The 17,823-nt window shown below is 43.6% G+C and overlaps 1 protein-coding gene across 1 annotated transcript; it reads left to right on the forward strand.

Moving 5' to 3' along the window:
• The first annotated feature begins 10,997 nt into the window (after nt 1-10,997).
• On the forward strand, nt 10,998-17,126 carry SLITRK4 (SLIT and NTRK like family member 4). The gene is made up of 2 exons (XM_037909555.2): nt 10,998-11,705; nt 13,851-17,126. The coding sequence occupies exons 1-2, from the start codon at nt 11,687-11,689 to the stop codon at nt 16,412-16,414; spliced, it is 2,583 nt and encodes an 860-aa protein (XP_037765483.1). The 5' UTR covers nt 10,998-11,686; the 3' UTR covers nt 16,415-17,126.
• Nucleotides 17,127-17,823: the final 697 nt, after the last annotated feature.

A 17,823-nucleotide genomic window follows, 5' to 3' on the forward strand; every position in this document is an offset into this window, starting at 1 on the left:
AAGATGGAAATATTTGGTCCTAAATCTGATTGAGGCATTTGGGGCGTATTGATTCCTATTGCAAGCTGCCATGATTATGCTATGCTATGTCTTCTTAGTTCTAAAAAAATGTCTGCCTTCCCAGATGGCTATTCATTAAATGTGTTGAACTGAGACAGTATCCTGCCAATATATATATATATATAAAGAAAGAAATAATAAAACTTCAGTGAGTCATTGCCAAGTAGGATGTGACAAAAGCATTTAAGAACGGGAACAAAAGAGATGACTGCATCTACATATCAGGGGAGATTGTTAAGGACCTGATCCTAAGCACATTGAAGTCAATGAGTCTGTCCTTTTAAATGTCCAATGAAATGTGTGTGCAGAAATGTGGGTATAATTAATGGATGGTGGAAAATTGCACCCACAACATCTGAGGCCAAGCTAAGAACTATTTAAAAATGTGTAGGGCAGCTTCATTGGCACTGCACATCAGCTGAGACTGGGGCTATAGTCCTGTTTGTGTGTGTGCATCTATATACACAGCCAAAGTCTTCTCTCAGTTATGCCCTTCCAAGGCCTTTGTAGGCTTTAAGCGCGTGGAACGGGGTGTAACTGAAAAAAAGAATTTACCCCCAAAATGTTCGAGGTATATTTCCTTTCTTACATTATATTTCATTGTCAGCCTGTCAAAACTAATAAACAGTTTGCAGAATGACAAAAAACAAACTGCTGTTTTTAAGATCCAAACCTATTGGTGACGACTGACCACTGCATGCCCTGAAGAGTTTTGTTCTTTATCAATGGCATGGAGAGGAGCAATGGCATGTGGCATTGGTTGGCTGATTGTGGCTAATTCAGTTAATGGCTGTTGTGCGGGGAATGCAAGTTTAAGTTGGCACAAGCACTGCAGATTGGAGCTCATGTCAGAAACAAGACTCAGAAACCAGTGCAAACTTAAAATAAATAGATAAGCTGATCCAATTTCCATCAAAGTCAATGGAAGGATGCCATTGACTTCAATGGGAGATGCACTGGGCCCTGGTTGCACGCCGATGTCTTGAACACCAAATTTTAGCCCCAAAGTGTTTGTTGGTGGTGGATTATTTACAGAGCAGGCTAGGGGCTGATTTCGGTAAGGTATTTTGGTAAGGTTTCATTTTTTTGCTTTGCCATAGATGTTGTTCTAACCTAATGAAAGCCACAGCACTGGCACCATGAATGCTGACATGAAAACTTCTAATGTGATGATGTCTGCTCCAATCCAAATAAAAATATCTCATACAAAAATTCCTGGAGGGAGGGAAACATTGCAAACTGAGGGAAGGAACAACCATGATATCAGTATGTTTTCAGAGCAAATTAAAAGAGAAAAAAAAAGGAGGCCAAGGTCTCTTGGTGTCTATAAACAACAATCAGAAGGCATCACTAGCAGACTCAGAGGATCCCAAGGCAAAGCAACAATACAATCTGTATATCTACAGCCTGGTTTGACCTACTAAAGCGGTGAAAATCATGGAAAGTAATGCTTTCTTTTTATCCCTGGTAAAATGTTGGAGGGTAACTTTTTTCTTTCTCTTTTTTTCATATATATAAAAAATGATTTATTTCAGTGCTCCACAATTATGGCATATTTGTGTATTATCCAGACAGAATGGAGAGAAAGGGAATTTATGATTTTTCAGCCAAGTGCTTTTTATTTTCAAATAATATGCTTTCTCTCTCCCTTTCTCTCTGAATTCTTCATGTAAAGTATCTTAAAATATATAAGACAGGATGATTATTGTTGTCATTATTATCAGCTTCTGTCAGCACCGTTACAGGATAAAGGCCTCCAGGAGCATCACTCATGGTCTTCTACCAAATTCCCTGTTTCTCTACTGATCCCACACATGCTCCTCTTTTGCCTCCTAGCTAAGACCACATTACTTTTGCTGCTTCTTGCCAGACATTAATGTCTGTTCTCAAGATGTTTCTATCTGTGCCCCTTCCTAAGGGGCATGTGGTCATTGCCATGATATCTCTGTCTTTTCCACCTCTGTCATCCTCGTCACTTTCTTTTCTTGTAAAGCCCATTGATTTAATTCATTATTTCATAAAACAAATCCTCACTAATTTTGTCTCCAGATTTGTCTGGTGGGTTATAATTTTTAACTCCATATCTAGGAGAAGACCCAAGGCTTTGAACTTGATGTCCTTACCAGAAGCACAGGCTGGTTGTGGACCTTGTGATTAAGTGACAGATTATGCTTTGTCATGTCTTTGGTTCTTCTGAGTTGCTCCTCCTTGATGGAGGTAGCTCAGATCCTAACATGGATTCAGAGCAGGGCAGGAAATCTTCTGTATGTTCAATGATGTCCCCATTATGTGGGCCTCAGTTAAGACTCCGTAGTTGAAGTCACTCTAGACTTTCTGTTCACTCCTTCTCCCAAACAGTGAACAGGAGTAAATGTTTCTTCTGAAGATTACTTGTGATTAAGATGGGGCAGGACAAGATGTTTTTCTTTTTTAAATGTTAAAAGGCTGAGAGCCCTTTTCCAAGTCAGGAAATCCAGACATTCCACTCCCAGGGAACTCAGAAACTCTGCTGGAGAAAGAAATCTCTGCAACTTTTCTCAAGTAGACCTCCTCAAGTCTGCAGGAGAAGAGCTCCTCTCTTTTCCTTAGTGACGACCTTGACTTAAATGCAATCACTCTGGATTTATGCTGGTGTAAATTAGAGCAGAATTTGGCCTTATCTATTGATCAAGTGATCATTCATTTTTTATACCGTGCATCTAAGATCCATTCTTAGACACAGGACTAGCCTATTAAAAGAAGCCTGGTAGTTCTTTGGATCTCCATTAGCTCGTCTTCTACGAAAGGACAACAACAGTATTGTTCCACATCTTTGGGATTCCCTCTTCTCTGATACCTGCTGTAAACCAGTTTGCTTTTTAAAGGCATTTTTCCCACAAGCAATCTACAGCGACTGCACCAGATTTTCAGCTGTTGTAAGTCAGACTTGCTCTACTGAAGGTAGTTCACTCCAGATGAGTCTCTGGCCTACAGTCATTAAAAAAGAGTGCCTCATTTTATCCTATCATCACTCTCTTCTTCGTATTATAGTAAGCTTCTGCTTCCTTCCAAAATACTTTGGGTCATGGTGATACTCTCCTTTCGAATGGTCTACAGGCCATAGGAAAGCCAGTCTGGCAAGCAAGCCTGCTTTTTTGAAAGCAATAATTAAAAAAAAAGCCTGTCAGGCTCATGAGCCTACAGAGGCCTTAATTGAAATTAATAGAATATGTGAAAGTAGAAGAAATTAGGGCAGCTGAAAAAGAAAACCCTAGGAGCAATAGGAGAGGAGATTAAAGTGGAGTAATGAGCAAATAGCCAGTGCAATATCTTAATTTTGCTGCAAACTTTTTTCCCAAATAGATCAAGTCCCCCTAAACAAAGCAACAAATCTAAGGCATATGGTAGCTTCTGCACATGGATGACCATATCTACCACATTCCAGTGTTTTGTTTGGTTAGCCGTTATCCAGCAGCAGAGAAACTGCGGGAGGGAGGGCAGTGAATCTCACAGTTTACAGAGCGGGAGAATATCAATGGGGCCAAGAACCTTACAAGTACATAGGCATCTAACTACCTCTTTAGGTTCCTAAATCCACCATCTGGGTGCCACTGACATTTTCACAGCTGCTGCTAAGCTGCTGCCTAACCCTGCAGATGCCTAAGTCCCCTAGGTGCCAAAGTTCCTACTGGCCAGAATTTTCAAAGCAGCTGAAGGGCTGCTGGCACCCCATAGCCAACAAGCTGCTCAGAGCTCTACCTGGAGACCTGGAATCAAGATTCTCAATCAAGGCAGGAGAATGCCTATCTCATCAGCAGGACCCAATGGTGGGGGTGTGTTTTGAACACACTTAAGACTTGATACCTGTCAGAGGGCCAAAAGCAGGCTCTCAATGGCTGGATGGACAGTGGATGCACAAAAGACAAATGGGGGTACAGGCCAGGATGAGAGTGAGCAAGGTATCCATGCACAAGCAGCAGAGAGAGTTTCAGCTTCTAGGACTGCTTAAGTGGCTGGCCTGGCTTGGCCAGGAGAAGGTTCATGGCTGAAGATCCCGAGTGGAAGGAGGTATCTATGTCTGCCTGTCAGCCAGGCACATCAGGTCAGCCATTTGAGATATCATAGAATCATAGAAGATTAGGGTTGGAAGAGACCTCAGGAGGTCATCTGACGATCCCTTCCTTAGGGATATGTCTGCACTGTAGCTGGACAGACACACACGAGCTCGAGTAAGGGCACTGGCTCGGGCTTGCCACCCAAGAGCATTTGTGTGACTTTGTACTCAGGCAGCTAGTCCTAGCTGCTAACTGTGCTATCCTCAGCTACACTGTTATTTTAGCACGCTAGCTCAAGCAGAGCTAGTGCAGGTCTATCTGTCTGCATTCGAAAGAGTTCCATAGGTACCTAAGCCTCTCCCCTCATTATTTCACACCTGACTAGCTTAGACGGCTCCCTGATCAGCCTGCTAGCTTCTGACCATCCCTTCCTTAGGTCTCTTACTCTCCCCATGTATTGCCTGGGGAGCCTGAATTCTGGACAGAGAATTCCACTGGGCACCAGGTTACCCAGGGGATAGCAGTGCTGAGTGGAGGAACACCTATTTAACTTTAATCCCAACTCATGTGAGTAAGGGTTTGCAGGACGGGCCCCTTAATATGGAGTATAATAGGTAAGTTATTTGTATTTGTAAATTATTTGTAGCTCCTAAAGACCCTAACCAGGGTCAGGCCCCACTGTGCAAGGTGCTGTACACACATAGCAGAGGACAATAGAAGACAACCCCTGCTGCAGAGAGCTTACAGTCTAAAAGATCAGACAGACAAGCGGAGACAAACAGAAAAACAACTTGCCAAATGTACAGGATGATTTCCCCTCTCCCTGTCATCCTGCCATGTCCAGCTGCCAGTGAAACTTCCTCCACTTTAGTATTTCTAAAATAGATCTTGGCTCTAGGAGCATTAATTTAGCTATGTGCACTTTTCTAGCTTGGAATTCATCCACGCTTTTCTTCGGGAGGAGTTAGTTTGCTGCTCAGTTCCCCCAGGTACCCTGGACGTAGCAATAGCTGAGCAAATGTTGGATACATCATATGTCTGTGACTATGCTTTCATTGCTGTGACACATCCTCACACAATGATACCCACAGTGGATTCTGTGACTGTCAGCTGTCTATTTTGGGATTCCGCAGTGTTTATTATCTTTGCCTTTTGACCAAGCATTGCTTCAGCTCTTGGCCTCTGACAGTGAGCTGGCGAGATGAGCGATCCCTGGGTTACTGAACATACGCAAAGAAAATGTGTAGACATTTGTACTGACAAGGTGGCATTGGCATCTCCAATTTAGTGCAGTCAAATGCCTGCTTGGTGTGTCTTGACTGTGCAGGTAGGCAAGAGTAGTTCCGGGGACAAGGACCCCTGTGGGCTGAGCTTACAGAAAGAATTAGTCAAAAAGCCCACTAACAGAAGTATACCCTCTTTATCAAACTTTAAAGGTAACAACTTGTTGTGAATGATGGATAAAATGAAAAAAACAAACAAAAAACACCTTTCCCAGTGCTCAGAGAATACAAGCGGCAATGTATTCTCAGCTGATGTTTGCTTTCCTGTAGCAGGTGATAGGTTACTTGTTGCAGCTTGAAGAGGGCTCTTGGATAAACTGGAGTAAGCTAGCTGGAAATAATATGGAACCGTGCAGAGCCATGTCTTTGACAGCATTTCTTCCACTTTATTTGGCACAGTGCTAGGTTGCAGCGGTTCTGTCTTCAGTGTATTACAGACTCACACTGTTTCCTATCACATTGTCTCTTTAAAAGTTGCACATGCAGAGACTAACTCTAATAATTTTTTTTTTTTACCCAAGGATGCTTACACTCTTTCTCTCTCTCTCTCTCTCCTCTGACAGACAGTTCGGCTAAACACATGTAAAAGGAGGACCAAGGGGTGGAGTTACTGATTCCTACTTCTCTTAGAAAGGACATGTCCTGTCAGCCGCAGAATCATTACTAGTCAGTGCTGAGCAGTCACTGTTGTGTTTGGCTGTTTGCTGAGGGTTGCAATTGTTATCTGGTAGCAGAGGGATGGTGTAACCTTGTTAAACATAAATTGTTTTACCATGGAAACTCCAGGAACAGACGGAGGACACATCAACTTTGCTTTCTATGTCAAAATATTGCTAACCAGCCCCTTTAAGTATTCCAATTAAACAATTCCCCTCTTTCCCCCCTCCACACACAACCACAACGTTAACTGTTGCTCCTTCTCTAAATTTCTTCAAGGCAGGGACTGTGTCTAAAGTGGTGTGTAAACTTACATTGCTAAAAATAATTTTAATGATTTAGAGCCTGAACCAAATTCCATTGAAACTCCCATTGACTTCTGTAAGTTTTGGACCAGAACCACATGTCCCACTGTTGTCATTGCAGTTGCCAGATATAATAAAATGGGCTAGATCACAGCTGGCAGTGAGTGGGTGTGGGAACAGGTGCAAGGGTCCCCTTGTGAAGCCCAACTAAGTAAAGATAGTCACAATCCTTGTTGTTGCAGTCTCTGATTTCAAAGCTCTGTGTACACTGAGAGAGACAGAGGCATAGGCACACACCCCCTTTGTGTAGTTGTGTCTTACTATAGCACAACAATGCCCAGAGAAGCCCACATTTACAAATTACATAGAAAGTCTCCAAGAAAAAGAAGTTGAGGGTGCTCAGATCACCCTTTCCTCCAGTTATCTCTCAAGACCCCATTCTGCAAAAAATAACAGGTTTCAGAGTAACAGCCGTGTTAGTCTGTATTCGCAAAAAGAAAAGGAGGACTTGTGGCACCTTAGAGACTAACCAATTTATTTGAGCATGAGCTTTTGTGAGCTACAGCTCACTTCATCGGATGCATACTGTGGAAATTGCAGAATATCATTATTATATACACACAGAGACCATGAAACAATATCTCCTCCCACCCCACTCTCCTGCTGGTAATAGCTTATCTAAAGTGATCATCAAGTTGGGTCATTTCCAGCACAAATCCAGGTTTTCTCACCCTCCGCCCCCCCCCCCCCCCACACACACACACAAACTCACTCTCCTGCTGGTAATAGCCCATCCAAAGTGACCACTCTCTTCACAATGTGTATGATAATCAAGGTCTGCCATTTCCTGCACAAATCCAGGTTCTCTCACCCCCTCACCCCCCTCCAGAAACCACACACACAAACTCACTCTCCTGCTGGTAATAGCCTAACCAAAGTGACCACTCTCCTTACAATGTGCATGAAAATCAAGGTGGGCCATTTCCAGCACAAATACAGGTTTTCTCACCCCCTCCCCCTTTTTTCCAAAAAACACACACACAAACTCACTCTCCTGCTGTTAATAGTTTATCCAAAGTGACCACTCTCCCTACAATGTGCATGATAATCAAGGTGGGCCATTTCCAGCACAAATCCAGGTTTTCTCACCCCCCCCCCACCCCACCCCCCCCACACACAGACTCACTCTCCTGCTGGCAATAGCTCATCCAAACTGACCACTCTCCCCACAATGTGCATGACAATCAAGATGGGCCATTTCCAGCATAAATCCAAGTTTAACCAGAATGTCTGGGGGGGCGGGGGGGGGGTTAGGAAAAAACAAGGGGAAATAGGCTACCTTGCATAATGACTTAGCCACTCCCAGTCTCTATTTAAGCCTAAATTAATAGTATCCAATTTGCAAATGAATTCCAATTCAGCAGTTTCTCACTGGAGTCTGGATTTGAAGTTTTTTTGCTGTAAGATAGCTACCTTCATGTCTGTGATTGCGTGACCAGAGAGATTGAAGTGTTCTCCGACTGGTTTATGAATGTTATAATTCTTGACATCTGATTTGTCAGCAGGAGAGTGAGTTTGTGTGTGGGGGGGCGGAGGGTGAGAAAACCTGGATTTGTGCTGGAAATGGCCCAACTTGATGATCACTTTAGATAAGCTATTACCAGCAGGAGAGTGGGGTGGGAGGAGGTATTGTTTCATGGTCTCTGTGTGTATAATGTCTTCTGCAGTTTCCACAGTATGCATCGGATGAAGTGAGCTGTAGCTCACAAAAGCTCATGCTCAAATAAATTGGTTAGTCTCTAAGGTGCCACAAGTACTCCTTTTCTTTTTGCAAAAAATAAGGCACTCATGGGTCCTTGACACATGATTTTGCCGTGAATGTTGGATTCAGCATTTCCACTGTCCTCCGCATTTAGAGGACTTTGTTATAGGAGTGCTTTTCTGATAGCAGATTTTGAATGCCCATAAAGTCTTGCACTTCTATTTCCTTTATGTCTACCTACCTCTAAATATGAGTGGGTGGGAGATTATGGGCATGTGTTTGTCAGTTAGGAGTTCGTGGTGACCTAAATGAAATCAACATAAACTTTTATATGATTTTTGCTGAGATTTGAGACTAGTTGCCTTAGCCAAAAACAGTGAATCAGCTTGTGATCCCAGGAACTCGTATTTAGATGCAGTAATGACATCTGTTGATATGGTAATTGCACCACTGATGAATGCCACCCTGTATGCATCTCCAAGTACATAGAGTAGAATATCTAACATTTCCCTGTTTGATCACCTCTCTCTCTTTTGCGTGAACAGTTTTTACCATTCTAGCTGCTGTTTTTCCAAAAATGGTTTCTGATGCTAAACTTAAACAAAGGAAGCATTTATTCTGGAGATTGCCAGAAAATTCTTACCAATAAAGACACTCTTGAGTAGAGGGAAGAAAATCAACTAGAGGTGGTATAGAAGCACCATCAGTGCAGATATCTGACAACAGGATAGAAAAGACAATAGTGGGAATGATCTGTGGTCCAGAGTTATCTTGTAAAGTGCAGCGATTCAGACCAGATAACCCAAGTTGCCATGGTCATGGTCTACCATCAATCTGTATGGAGAATTTCCATCGATGCCAATAGGAATTCTGCACATACCTCAAGGGAGAATATGACCCAGCATAAGATGTAACCATTTTATGCAAATTATATCTTAGGTGTGCCACTGTCTTAGATCTTGATCTTGAATTCATGCTCTGGTTTTACTTTTCAAAATTAGAACTGATTTCTTATGGGGTTTTTTAATACCAAAAGGTATGATTCCTTACATATAAATGTTGGAATAATTCTCAACAGATCAGACATTATATAGTTTAGTGATAGCTCAGAAATCACTTTTAAAAGATTTGGGGCTTTCTTTTCTCTTTTCTTTTCTTTTGCTACACTGTCAAAAAAGTGCTAAAATATATTAAATCCTTTCTCTAACAACAAATTTGTATTGCATATTAAGTTTTGTTCTGACACATGATTTACAATAGCATCAATATAAACCACTGTCAATAGCAATTTATAATGCAAACAACAAAAGTAATTTAGCTATGAAGTCTGTGTTGCTTTTTTAATTCCCTGTAGTTAGATGCTTATTCATTTCATGCTTTAACAGTTTGAAGCTTGCTTCTTTGTTGTATAGATCTGAAGTTTTCTTTAAGTGCCTAGCCAGTTATTTGAATGGCAGTGGAGTAGTGGCATACTAAAAATGTCTAATTCAATTTGACCTATTAAAGAAGCAAAGGATTAGTCTAACATCTAGTTTAAAATGATAGATAAAACAAAACCAGCACCTTGATCCTCACACCTATACTTATGTATATGAAGCTACTTTAGGTAGCTTTTTCAATCTGGTATTAACTTGTTTTACTGAGTGCATTCTATTGCAGTCCTGAGTTCCCCATCTTGAAAATGTATTTGGAGAAAGAGTTTGGGAAATTCAGGCCAAACTATGCACATCCACTTGTGAATTGGACTTTTTATATACATGTATTCCCTTTTATGAGAATGTAGCTTTGTTAATGGTTCAATAATTAAAGGAGTTTTCATTTTAAAGACTTCAGTTTTTAATTGGGTGAATATTAATCACAGATTACTTCATTTCTGTTGTGATATGGAAATCACTGATGTCAGATGCATTTGTGTTCAGGTATCAGTCTATCCGCTTAATGCAAAATAACATTCTACAATTGTTTCAATTAGATACAGTCAGCCTTCAGAGCATACTGTTTATTTCATTTCCATAAATGAAGAAATTCTGTTGCTCATTTAAAATCTCTGATTTTTACTGCCCAGAACTCTCACTCCCACCTGGAATGTGGGCAATACTTACATATACAGGTTTCAGAGTATACATATACAGTTTTCTCTCTCCTACTGAATCGTGTTAACATTTGTAGCAAAGTCAAAACAGTTCAACTCTCTTGATAAGATCACATTTGGTGAACTGATTCCTCTGCCTTGGAGAGCTGTGTCCCATTGTTTGTGGTATTCATTACCACTTGCAATGATATTATAAAATGTAAAGTAAATGGGAGCTCGTAATAGCATCAGAGGGAGGCTTTTTTCATCATACTGCAGCTGTAACCTAGGCAGAGGAAGAATTTCAGCTAACTAAGGAAGAATGAGCTACCCAAATATCGGTGTTGTCTCAGGGAAGGGTAGGCTGGGGTTTCCTTAAAGCAATGTTGTTTCATAACCGTCTTCACATTAACTGTATCAACTGTTACCATTGCTTCCCATCCAATTTGAACCTCTAGGTTGTTTAACGGGGGGGGGGGGGGGGGGGGAGATTAAATCGTCAGAGAAGATGCAGGGGGGAGACTTTGTATATTTTATTTGCTCCTTTGCAAAATGTGATGCAAGTTGGTGCTGAACTGGAGTGATGCCCACTTTGTGGCTAGCTTGGCGATGCAGAACAGCCCACAAAGGACAGCAGGGGCCACCCAAAGCCCCAGCAATACCTGGGGAAGGTTGCTTCACTTGTAGCGAACCCCCCCGCCCCCCCCCCCCCAGGCCCCTAACCCCTTGCCGCACGGGCAGGCAGGGGGAGGTGGAATGACGCTAGACCCTTCCTTGTTGCCTCGAAACTCGGCTCCAAAGCGGCACCGGGAAGGGTCGCTGTGTTTGTTTTACTGTGAGCGCTGTTTTCTCGGTCTGCGAGGGGGGCATCGCTGGGCGAAGGGTGCAGTGCCCTGCAGTCCCAGCCCAAGAGGGGGATCGAGGCCGCGGGGGGCAGCTGTGCATCTGTTGGTTGGTTGGTTGGTTGGCTTGAGTCGTTCGTTTTCTGTGGCACGCTGGTCTCTTCGATCCCCGTCTCGCTCTCCTTCGTTTCCTCTGGCTTTCCCGTCCCCCTGAACAGCGCCCGTGTGTGTGTGTGTGTGTGTGTGTGTGTGTGTGTGTGTGTTTCTGCATGCAAGGGATGGGTGAGAGCTCTCTCTGTGTGTGTGATGGTTCTGTATGTGTGGAGAGGGAAATCTCAGGGTCTGTGTGGAAGGGGAAATCTCTCTCTCTATACAGGGTAATGTGTGTGTGCGTGCCACTCTGTGTGTGTGTGTGTGTGTGTGTGTGTGTGTAGGGCTAGTCTGTGTCACTGAGTGTATTTCCGTTGCTCTGGGTCTACAGGGGTAATAACCGCTGTGTGTGTGTGTTGGGGGGGGGGGGTCACCTCGCTGTGTGTGTCTCTCGCTGTGTTGCTCGTGTGTGTGTGTGTGTGTGTGTGTCTCTCCCTGTGTGTGTGCGCGCGGAGCAGCAGAAGTCCAGATCACGTAGAGACACTCGCAGAAACTGCAGCGCAGATAGCAGCGCAGCCGGCGATGGAGCCGGATGGCAAAGGTAAGGCAGGAAGGTGCCGCTCCGCCCGGGCTGGGGGAGCCGGCGCCGGACAGAACCTCGCTCCCGGGGCCAGCAGGGGTGCGCGCGTTTGTTCGTTTGTGTCCCGGTGTGTGGCTTTTATCGGATTCCTTGCGGAGGCTTCCCACTGGGGGAGGCGGCTGAGGGCTCCCTCCGGCAGCCTGATCCCCGGCCCGGTCGCCTCTCCCTGCAAGCCGGCGCCGGCTGCCCGGGGTCAATGGCACCAAGTTCCCCGGCGCTCGCTCGCTGCCCCGCTTTTCCGCCGGCTTCCCCTCGGGGCTGCCGGCCCGCGGAGTGGGGCTGGGATGGGGGCGAGCCATGGGCCGCGGGGGAAGGGGGCTTTGCAAAGGTGCCGCCGGGGGTGGGGTGGGGGGCGTGGGGGGGGTTGTGCATTGTTGCAAAAGGGGGCTGGCTCTGGGGGGGGGGGGGGAGCCGGGCTCCGCTCCCCGCCCCCCTCCCCAGCCTGCAAGCCGCGGGGACAGGGCGCCCACGACCGAGCGCTGGAGCCGGCACCAGCCGAGCCGCTCGGCTGCGGCCACCGTGTTGCGGCAAAACATTGCGGAATCGCCCCCCCCCCCCGCCCCATCGCCCCGCACCCTCCACCCCCGGCGGAGGTACCGCCCGGGGTCGCTGCTGGGGGGAGCCCGGGGTACCAGCGTGGCCGGGGGCGGAGACCCGCATGCACCGGGCGCTGCAGACGAGCCGTGGGCAGGGAGCCGCCACCGCCGGCTGCGGGGTGGGGGGCGGCCGTGGGAAGACTCCGGAAAGCGACAGCACATGGGGGTCGGCTCTGCCCGCTGGATCCCCACCCCCAGCTCCGCTTTCTCCCCCCCCCTTCCCCCTGCCCCAGCGCCCTCAAAATTCCCTGCCCCCTCCAACTTCCCCATTCTTTCCACCTCCCTCTTGCTTCCTACCTTTCCCCCGCTCCCTCTGTCCTGCACCCGCCTCCCTCGTGTCCTTCTGTCCCTCCTTTCTGCCTCCCCTTGGCCCGCCGCTGCCTTCCCTTCCAGCGCGATCCCCTCCTCGCTCGCTTCTCGCGGCTGGCTCCTGCTTCCCCTTTCCAGTCAGTGGCTCCCTGCCCTTCCAGCTCGCTTCCTCCCGGCCGAGGGGACGCGGCTCGGGCTGCTTTACAAAATCCCCACCAGCCCCTAACCCCCGACCAAAGCCAGCGGCTCCAGCTCTCGGAGTGGAAAATGGCAGCTAAAAATGACCTGGCTACAGGAGAGGGGCTCTTGCAAGCTACCTTCATGGCAGGGACCAGGGCACGTGAGCTCAGTTTCTTCCATCAAAGTTGCTGTAAGGTTTTGGTGATGTCACGCTGGCGGATTGCGACTTTGTCTTGCTCTGCCAATCAGGGTATGGGTTTTGGGACTGGGGCTGCAAGCCTGTAGATGGTCCTGACACATCCCTCTATCATTAGCCTGGAGCTGGTCATCCTGATTCATGGATAGTGCATTGTCTCCCGACGACCGCCTTAGAGTATGTTACTTACAATACGTTTACTAAGCACAGTAGGGATGTTTCTGTGTGTGTTCGCTCACACTCTGTAGAGTGATAGTTAGATATGTAGATACCATTGTATAGAGGCACTGCTCTTTTCCCTCACATCTTTATTTTCTCTACTGCCTTATCTCAACCCACATGTGTGTAACGTCCTTTACATCTCTGGCGATATATGTACAGTAACAGAATTGTAGATAGTTCATATGAGTAAAATATTAAGCCTGCTTTGCTTATTTTACTTTAAAAAGAAAAGGAGGACTTGTGGCACCTTAGAGACGAACCAATTTATTTGAGCATAAGCTTTCGTGAGCTACAGCTCGCTTCATCGGATGCATTTTACTTTGTTAGTTATGCACGTTTGTCATGTACAGGAGATATGTTATAGGCCCACATATATTTGTGTGTGTGTCTACAGGTTCAGATTCTATATCTGAAATTATTTTGTGGGGTTGTTGAAAAAAAACACCTTTCATTTTACTTTACATTTGCTGTTTATACTTTATCTGTAATACTAGCCAGGTACAGTAGCTCAGTAAAGTACAATATTAACCCCAATGACTTTTTGGAATAATGACAACTGAAAAATATTTTCTTTTCTTTTTTGTCCCTGTCTTTCTTCTTTAGATTCTGTATCTTTATTCAGGAGCATAAGGTGGCTTGCTGATCACACGAAGATGTTGCTGTGGCTCGTTCTGGTTTTGTCAACTCCAGTTTCTTCTACAAATGCAGATCCTGACAACTCGGTGGAAATTTGCAATGTTTGCTCGTGTGTGTCAGTTGAGAATGTACTGTATGTCAATTGCGAGAAGGTTGCAGTCTACCGACCAAATCAGCTCAAACCACCTTGGTCTAATTTTTACCACCTTAATTTTCAAAACAACCTACTGATCATTCTATATCCAAATACATTTCTTAATTTTACACATGCAGTGTCCCTGCAACTGGGTAACAATAAATTGCAGAACATTGAGGGAGGAGCATTCCTCGGGCTCAGTGCATTAAAACAGTTGCACTTGAACAACAATGAATTAAAGATTCTCCGAGCTGACACTTTCCTTGGCATAGAGAACTTGGAGTATCTCCAAGCTGACTACAATTTAATCAAGTATATTGAACGGGGAGCCTTCAATAAGCTTCACAAGCTGAAAGTCCTCATCCTTAATGACAATCTGATTTCATTCCTGCCCGATAATATTTTTCGATTCGCTTCTCTAACCCATCTGGATATACGCGGGAATCGAATACAGAAGCTTCCCTACATTGGAGTTCTGGAACACATTGGTCGAGTTGTCGAACTGCAGCTGGAAGATAACCCTTGGAATTGTACCTGTGATTTGTTGCCTTTGAAAGCCTGGCTGGAGAATATGCCCTATAACATTTACATTGGAGAAGCTATCTGTGAAACGCCTAGCGACTTGTATGGAAGGCTTTTAAAGGAAACCAATAAACAAGAATTATGCTCCATGGGGACAGGGAGTGATTTTGATGTGCGCATTCTGCCTCCATCCCAGTTGGAGCCTGGTTACAGCACACCTAATGGCCACACTACGCAAACGTCAATGCACAGATTAGTCACCAAGCCTCCAAAAACTACAAATCCTTCCAAGATCTCGGGGATAGTAGCAGGAAAAGCGCTCTCTAATCGCAATCTCAGTCAAATTGTGTCTTACCAGACCAGGGTGCCTCCTCTAACTCCTTGCCCAAGCCCGTGTGTCTGCAAAACTCATCCTTCTGATTTGGGATTAAGTGTAAACTGCCAAGAAAGAAATATAGAATCATTGGCCGAACTCGTACCAAAACCTTTCAATGCCAAGAAACTGCATGTAAATGGCAATTATATTAAGGATGTGGACACCTCAGATTTCATTGACTTTGAAGGGCTGGATTTACTACATTTAGGCAGTAATCAGATTGCAGCAATCAAAGGGGCGGTTTTCCGCAACCTTACAAATTTACGGAGATTGTATCTTAATGGCAATCAGATAGAGCGGCTGAGTCCAGAAATGTTTGCTGGCCTCCACAATTTGCAATATCTGTATTTGGAATACAACGTTATCAAAGAAATTTTAGCAGGCACGTTTGACTTAATGCCAAATTTGCAGTTGCTCTATTTGAACAATAATCTTCTTAGAAGTCTGCCAGCGTATGTTTTTGCTGGTGCTCCACTGGCTAGACTGAATCTGAGGAACAATCATTTCATGTATTTACCTGTAAGTGGCGTTCTTGATCAGCTAAAATCTCTTACACAAATTGATTTGGAAGGTAACCCGTGGGACTGCACGTGTGATTTAGTTGCTTTAAAACTATGGCTGGAAAAACTAAATGAAGGTATTGTGGTGAAGGAATTAAAATGTGAAACACCTGTTCAGTTTGCTAACGTTGAACTGAAGTCTCTCAAAAATGAGATCTTATGTCCTAAACTTTTAAACAAGCCATCTGCTCTGTTCACTAGTCCTGTGCCTGCTGTCTCTTTTACTACACCGTTGGGTCCAATTCGAAGTCCTCCTGGTGGCCCAGTTCCATTGTCCATTCTAATCTTAAGCATACTAGTTGTGCTTATTTTAACAGTGTTTGTTGCTTTTTGCCTTCTTGTCTTTGTGCTTCGGCGCAACAAGAAACCATCAGTAAAGCACGAAGGAATTGGGAACCAAGAGTGCAGTTCCATGCAACTGCAGCTAAGAAAGCACGACCACAAATCAAACAAAAAGGATGGACTAGGCGCAGAGGCCTTCATTCCTCAAACCATTGAGCAGATGAGCAAAAGCCACACTTGTGGCTTAAAAGAATCCGAAACAGGCTTCACATTTGCGGATCCACAAGGGCAAAAAGTCATTCTGAGAAATATTACCGACAAGGAAAAGGATTTATTGCATGTGGATACCAGAAAAAGACTTAGCACAATTGATGAACTGGATGAGTTGTTTCCTGGGAGGGATTCCAATGTATTTATTCAGAATTTTCTTGAAAGTAAAAAAGAATACAACAGCATAGGGGTCAGTGGCTTTGAAATACGTTATCCAGAGAAACAACAAGACAAAAAAATCAAGAAGTCATTAATAGGTGGTAATCATAGTAAAATTGTGGTAGAGCAAAGAAAGAGTGAATATTTTGAACTGAAAGCTAAACTTCAAGGTTCACCTGACTACCTACAAGTCCTTGAAGAACAAACAGCTTTGAATAAAATATAGGTCATGCAATCTTATTTCTTACAGAGGACATTTATTTAATGATGAAAGTGCCTTTTGTTGACTTTTAACTTCCGAATACTATATTATATTGGTAGGCATAGAGGCAGGTATATCCAAGGGTATCTGTCTGTAGCTGCATATGATTTGTCAAGTAGAGGAGATTTCCATAATAGATTTTACTACATAAAGCTGATACCCTCTGGAATCCTGTAGGGATACTGCAAACTCTATTGCCAAAGGGATGCTTTAGACACATATTACACTGAATTTAACCTCAAAAGGCATATATGTTTTGTACCTTAGATGCAAAACCTTTGTCTCCTTGTGATTTGTAAGAGCAAACACAAGAAAACTGGTACCAGTGTTTGTACCTCAGCTGGGTCCTTCATCTTGCACGTGGATTAAGTTGGTGGAACTGGAGTAATCCTTTGATTTGTGGTGTTGTAACGGCACTGTTTAAAGATTATCTGAAAAGTAAAAAGCATGCAAAGAGAGAACATTCAATAGTATGTGTAAATCGGTTACATTTATGGCCTGCATCTTGAAACCACTGGATTTATAATGTTAAATTGTGCAAATATTTGTTTAAAATATACCATGCATAACATACCTATAAAATAAATTTGACCCTTGAAGTATACCTGTCTATACATAAAATTTAAAAAAAAAAGAAAAAGAAAAGAAAAAAAGTGCAACCTGACTTCTGCAGCATTTGTAGTGATATGAAGAAAATACTTGATTTTAATGCAGAATCTTATGTAAGACTCAAATCCAATTAAGACTAGAGTTCCTTCTCAGTTATCTGAAACTCCTACAACCCCAAAAGGTTGACCAAACTTTTCAAAGTGCTTACTGTGTGAGCGTAGCAGAAATTATTTTTGTAAGATAATTCATATTTATGAAATACTTTGTATACTAAATAGGAAAATATGTACTCCGTAATATGTATTTAATATGCCTGACTTGTTTTCCTGATCACAATGCATTAATCATTCAGTATAAATTAAAAACAGAACAATATACCAAACAAAAACCAGTGACAAATTGTATAGAATTATCCGTGATCCCGTGATCAGGTATAATAATAATAATAATAATAATAATAATAATAAAAATGTTCTGTACTATTCTTGTGAAATTACTATATTATTATCTTATTTCAGATTTGTTACCAATGGTGCATTTTAAAATAGATTCATTAGTTTTTTAGTATTGTGTCTCAGGCAATTATTTGCCATCGGTTGTCTTGCTTTTCAGGGTTCTGCAGCTTAATCTAAATAGTTTTCACTACAAGTATTTACAGGCGTTAATGAATAAGGGTAATAGTTGAATTGTATATGCATCAATTTTTTGTCCCAGTTATCTATCTGACTGCTGTCAGTTAGATAATGAACCAGATCAGTAAACCG

The sequence above is a fragment of the Chelonia mydas genome, chromosome 9 (genome assembly GCF_015237465.2).
Source record: "Chelonia mydas isolate rCheMyd1 chromosome 9, rCheMyd1.pri.v2, whole genome shotgun sequence".
Taxonomy (NCBI): Eukaryota; Metazoa; Chordata; order Testudines; family Cheloniidae; genus Chelonia; species Chelonia mydas.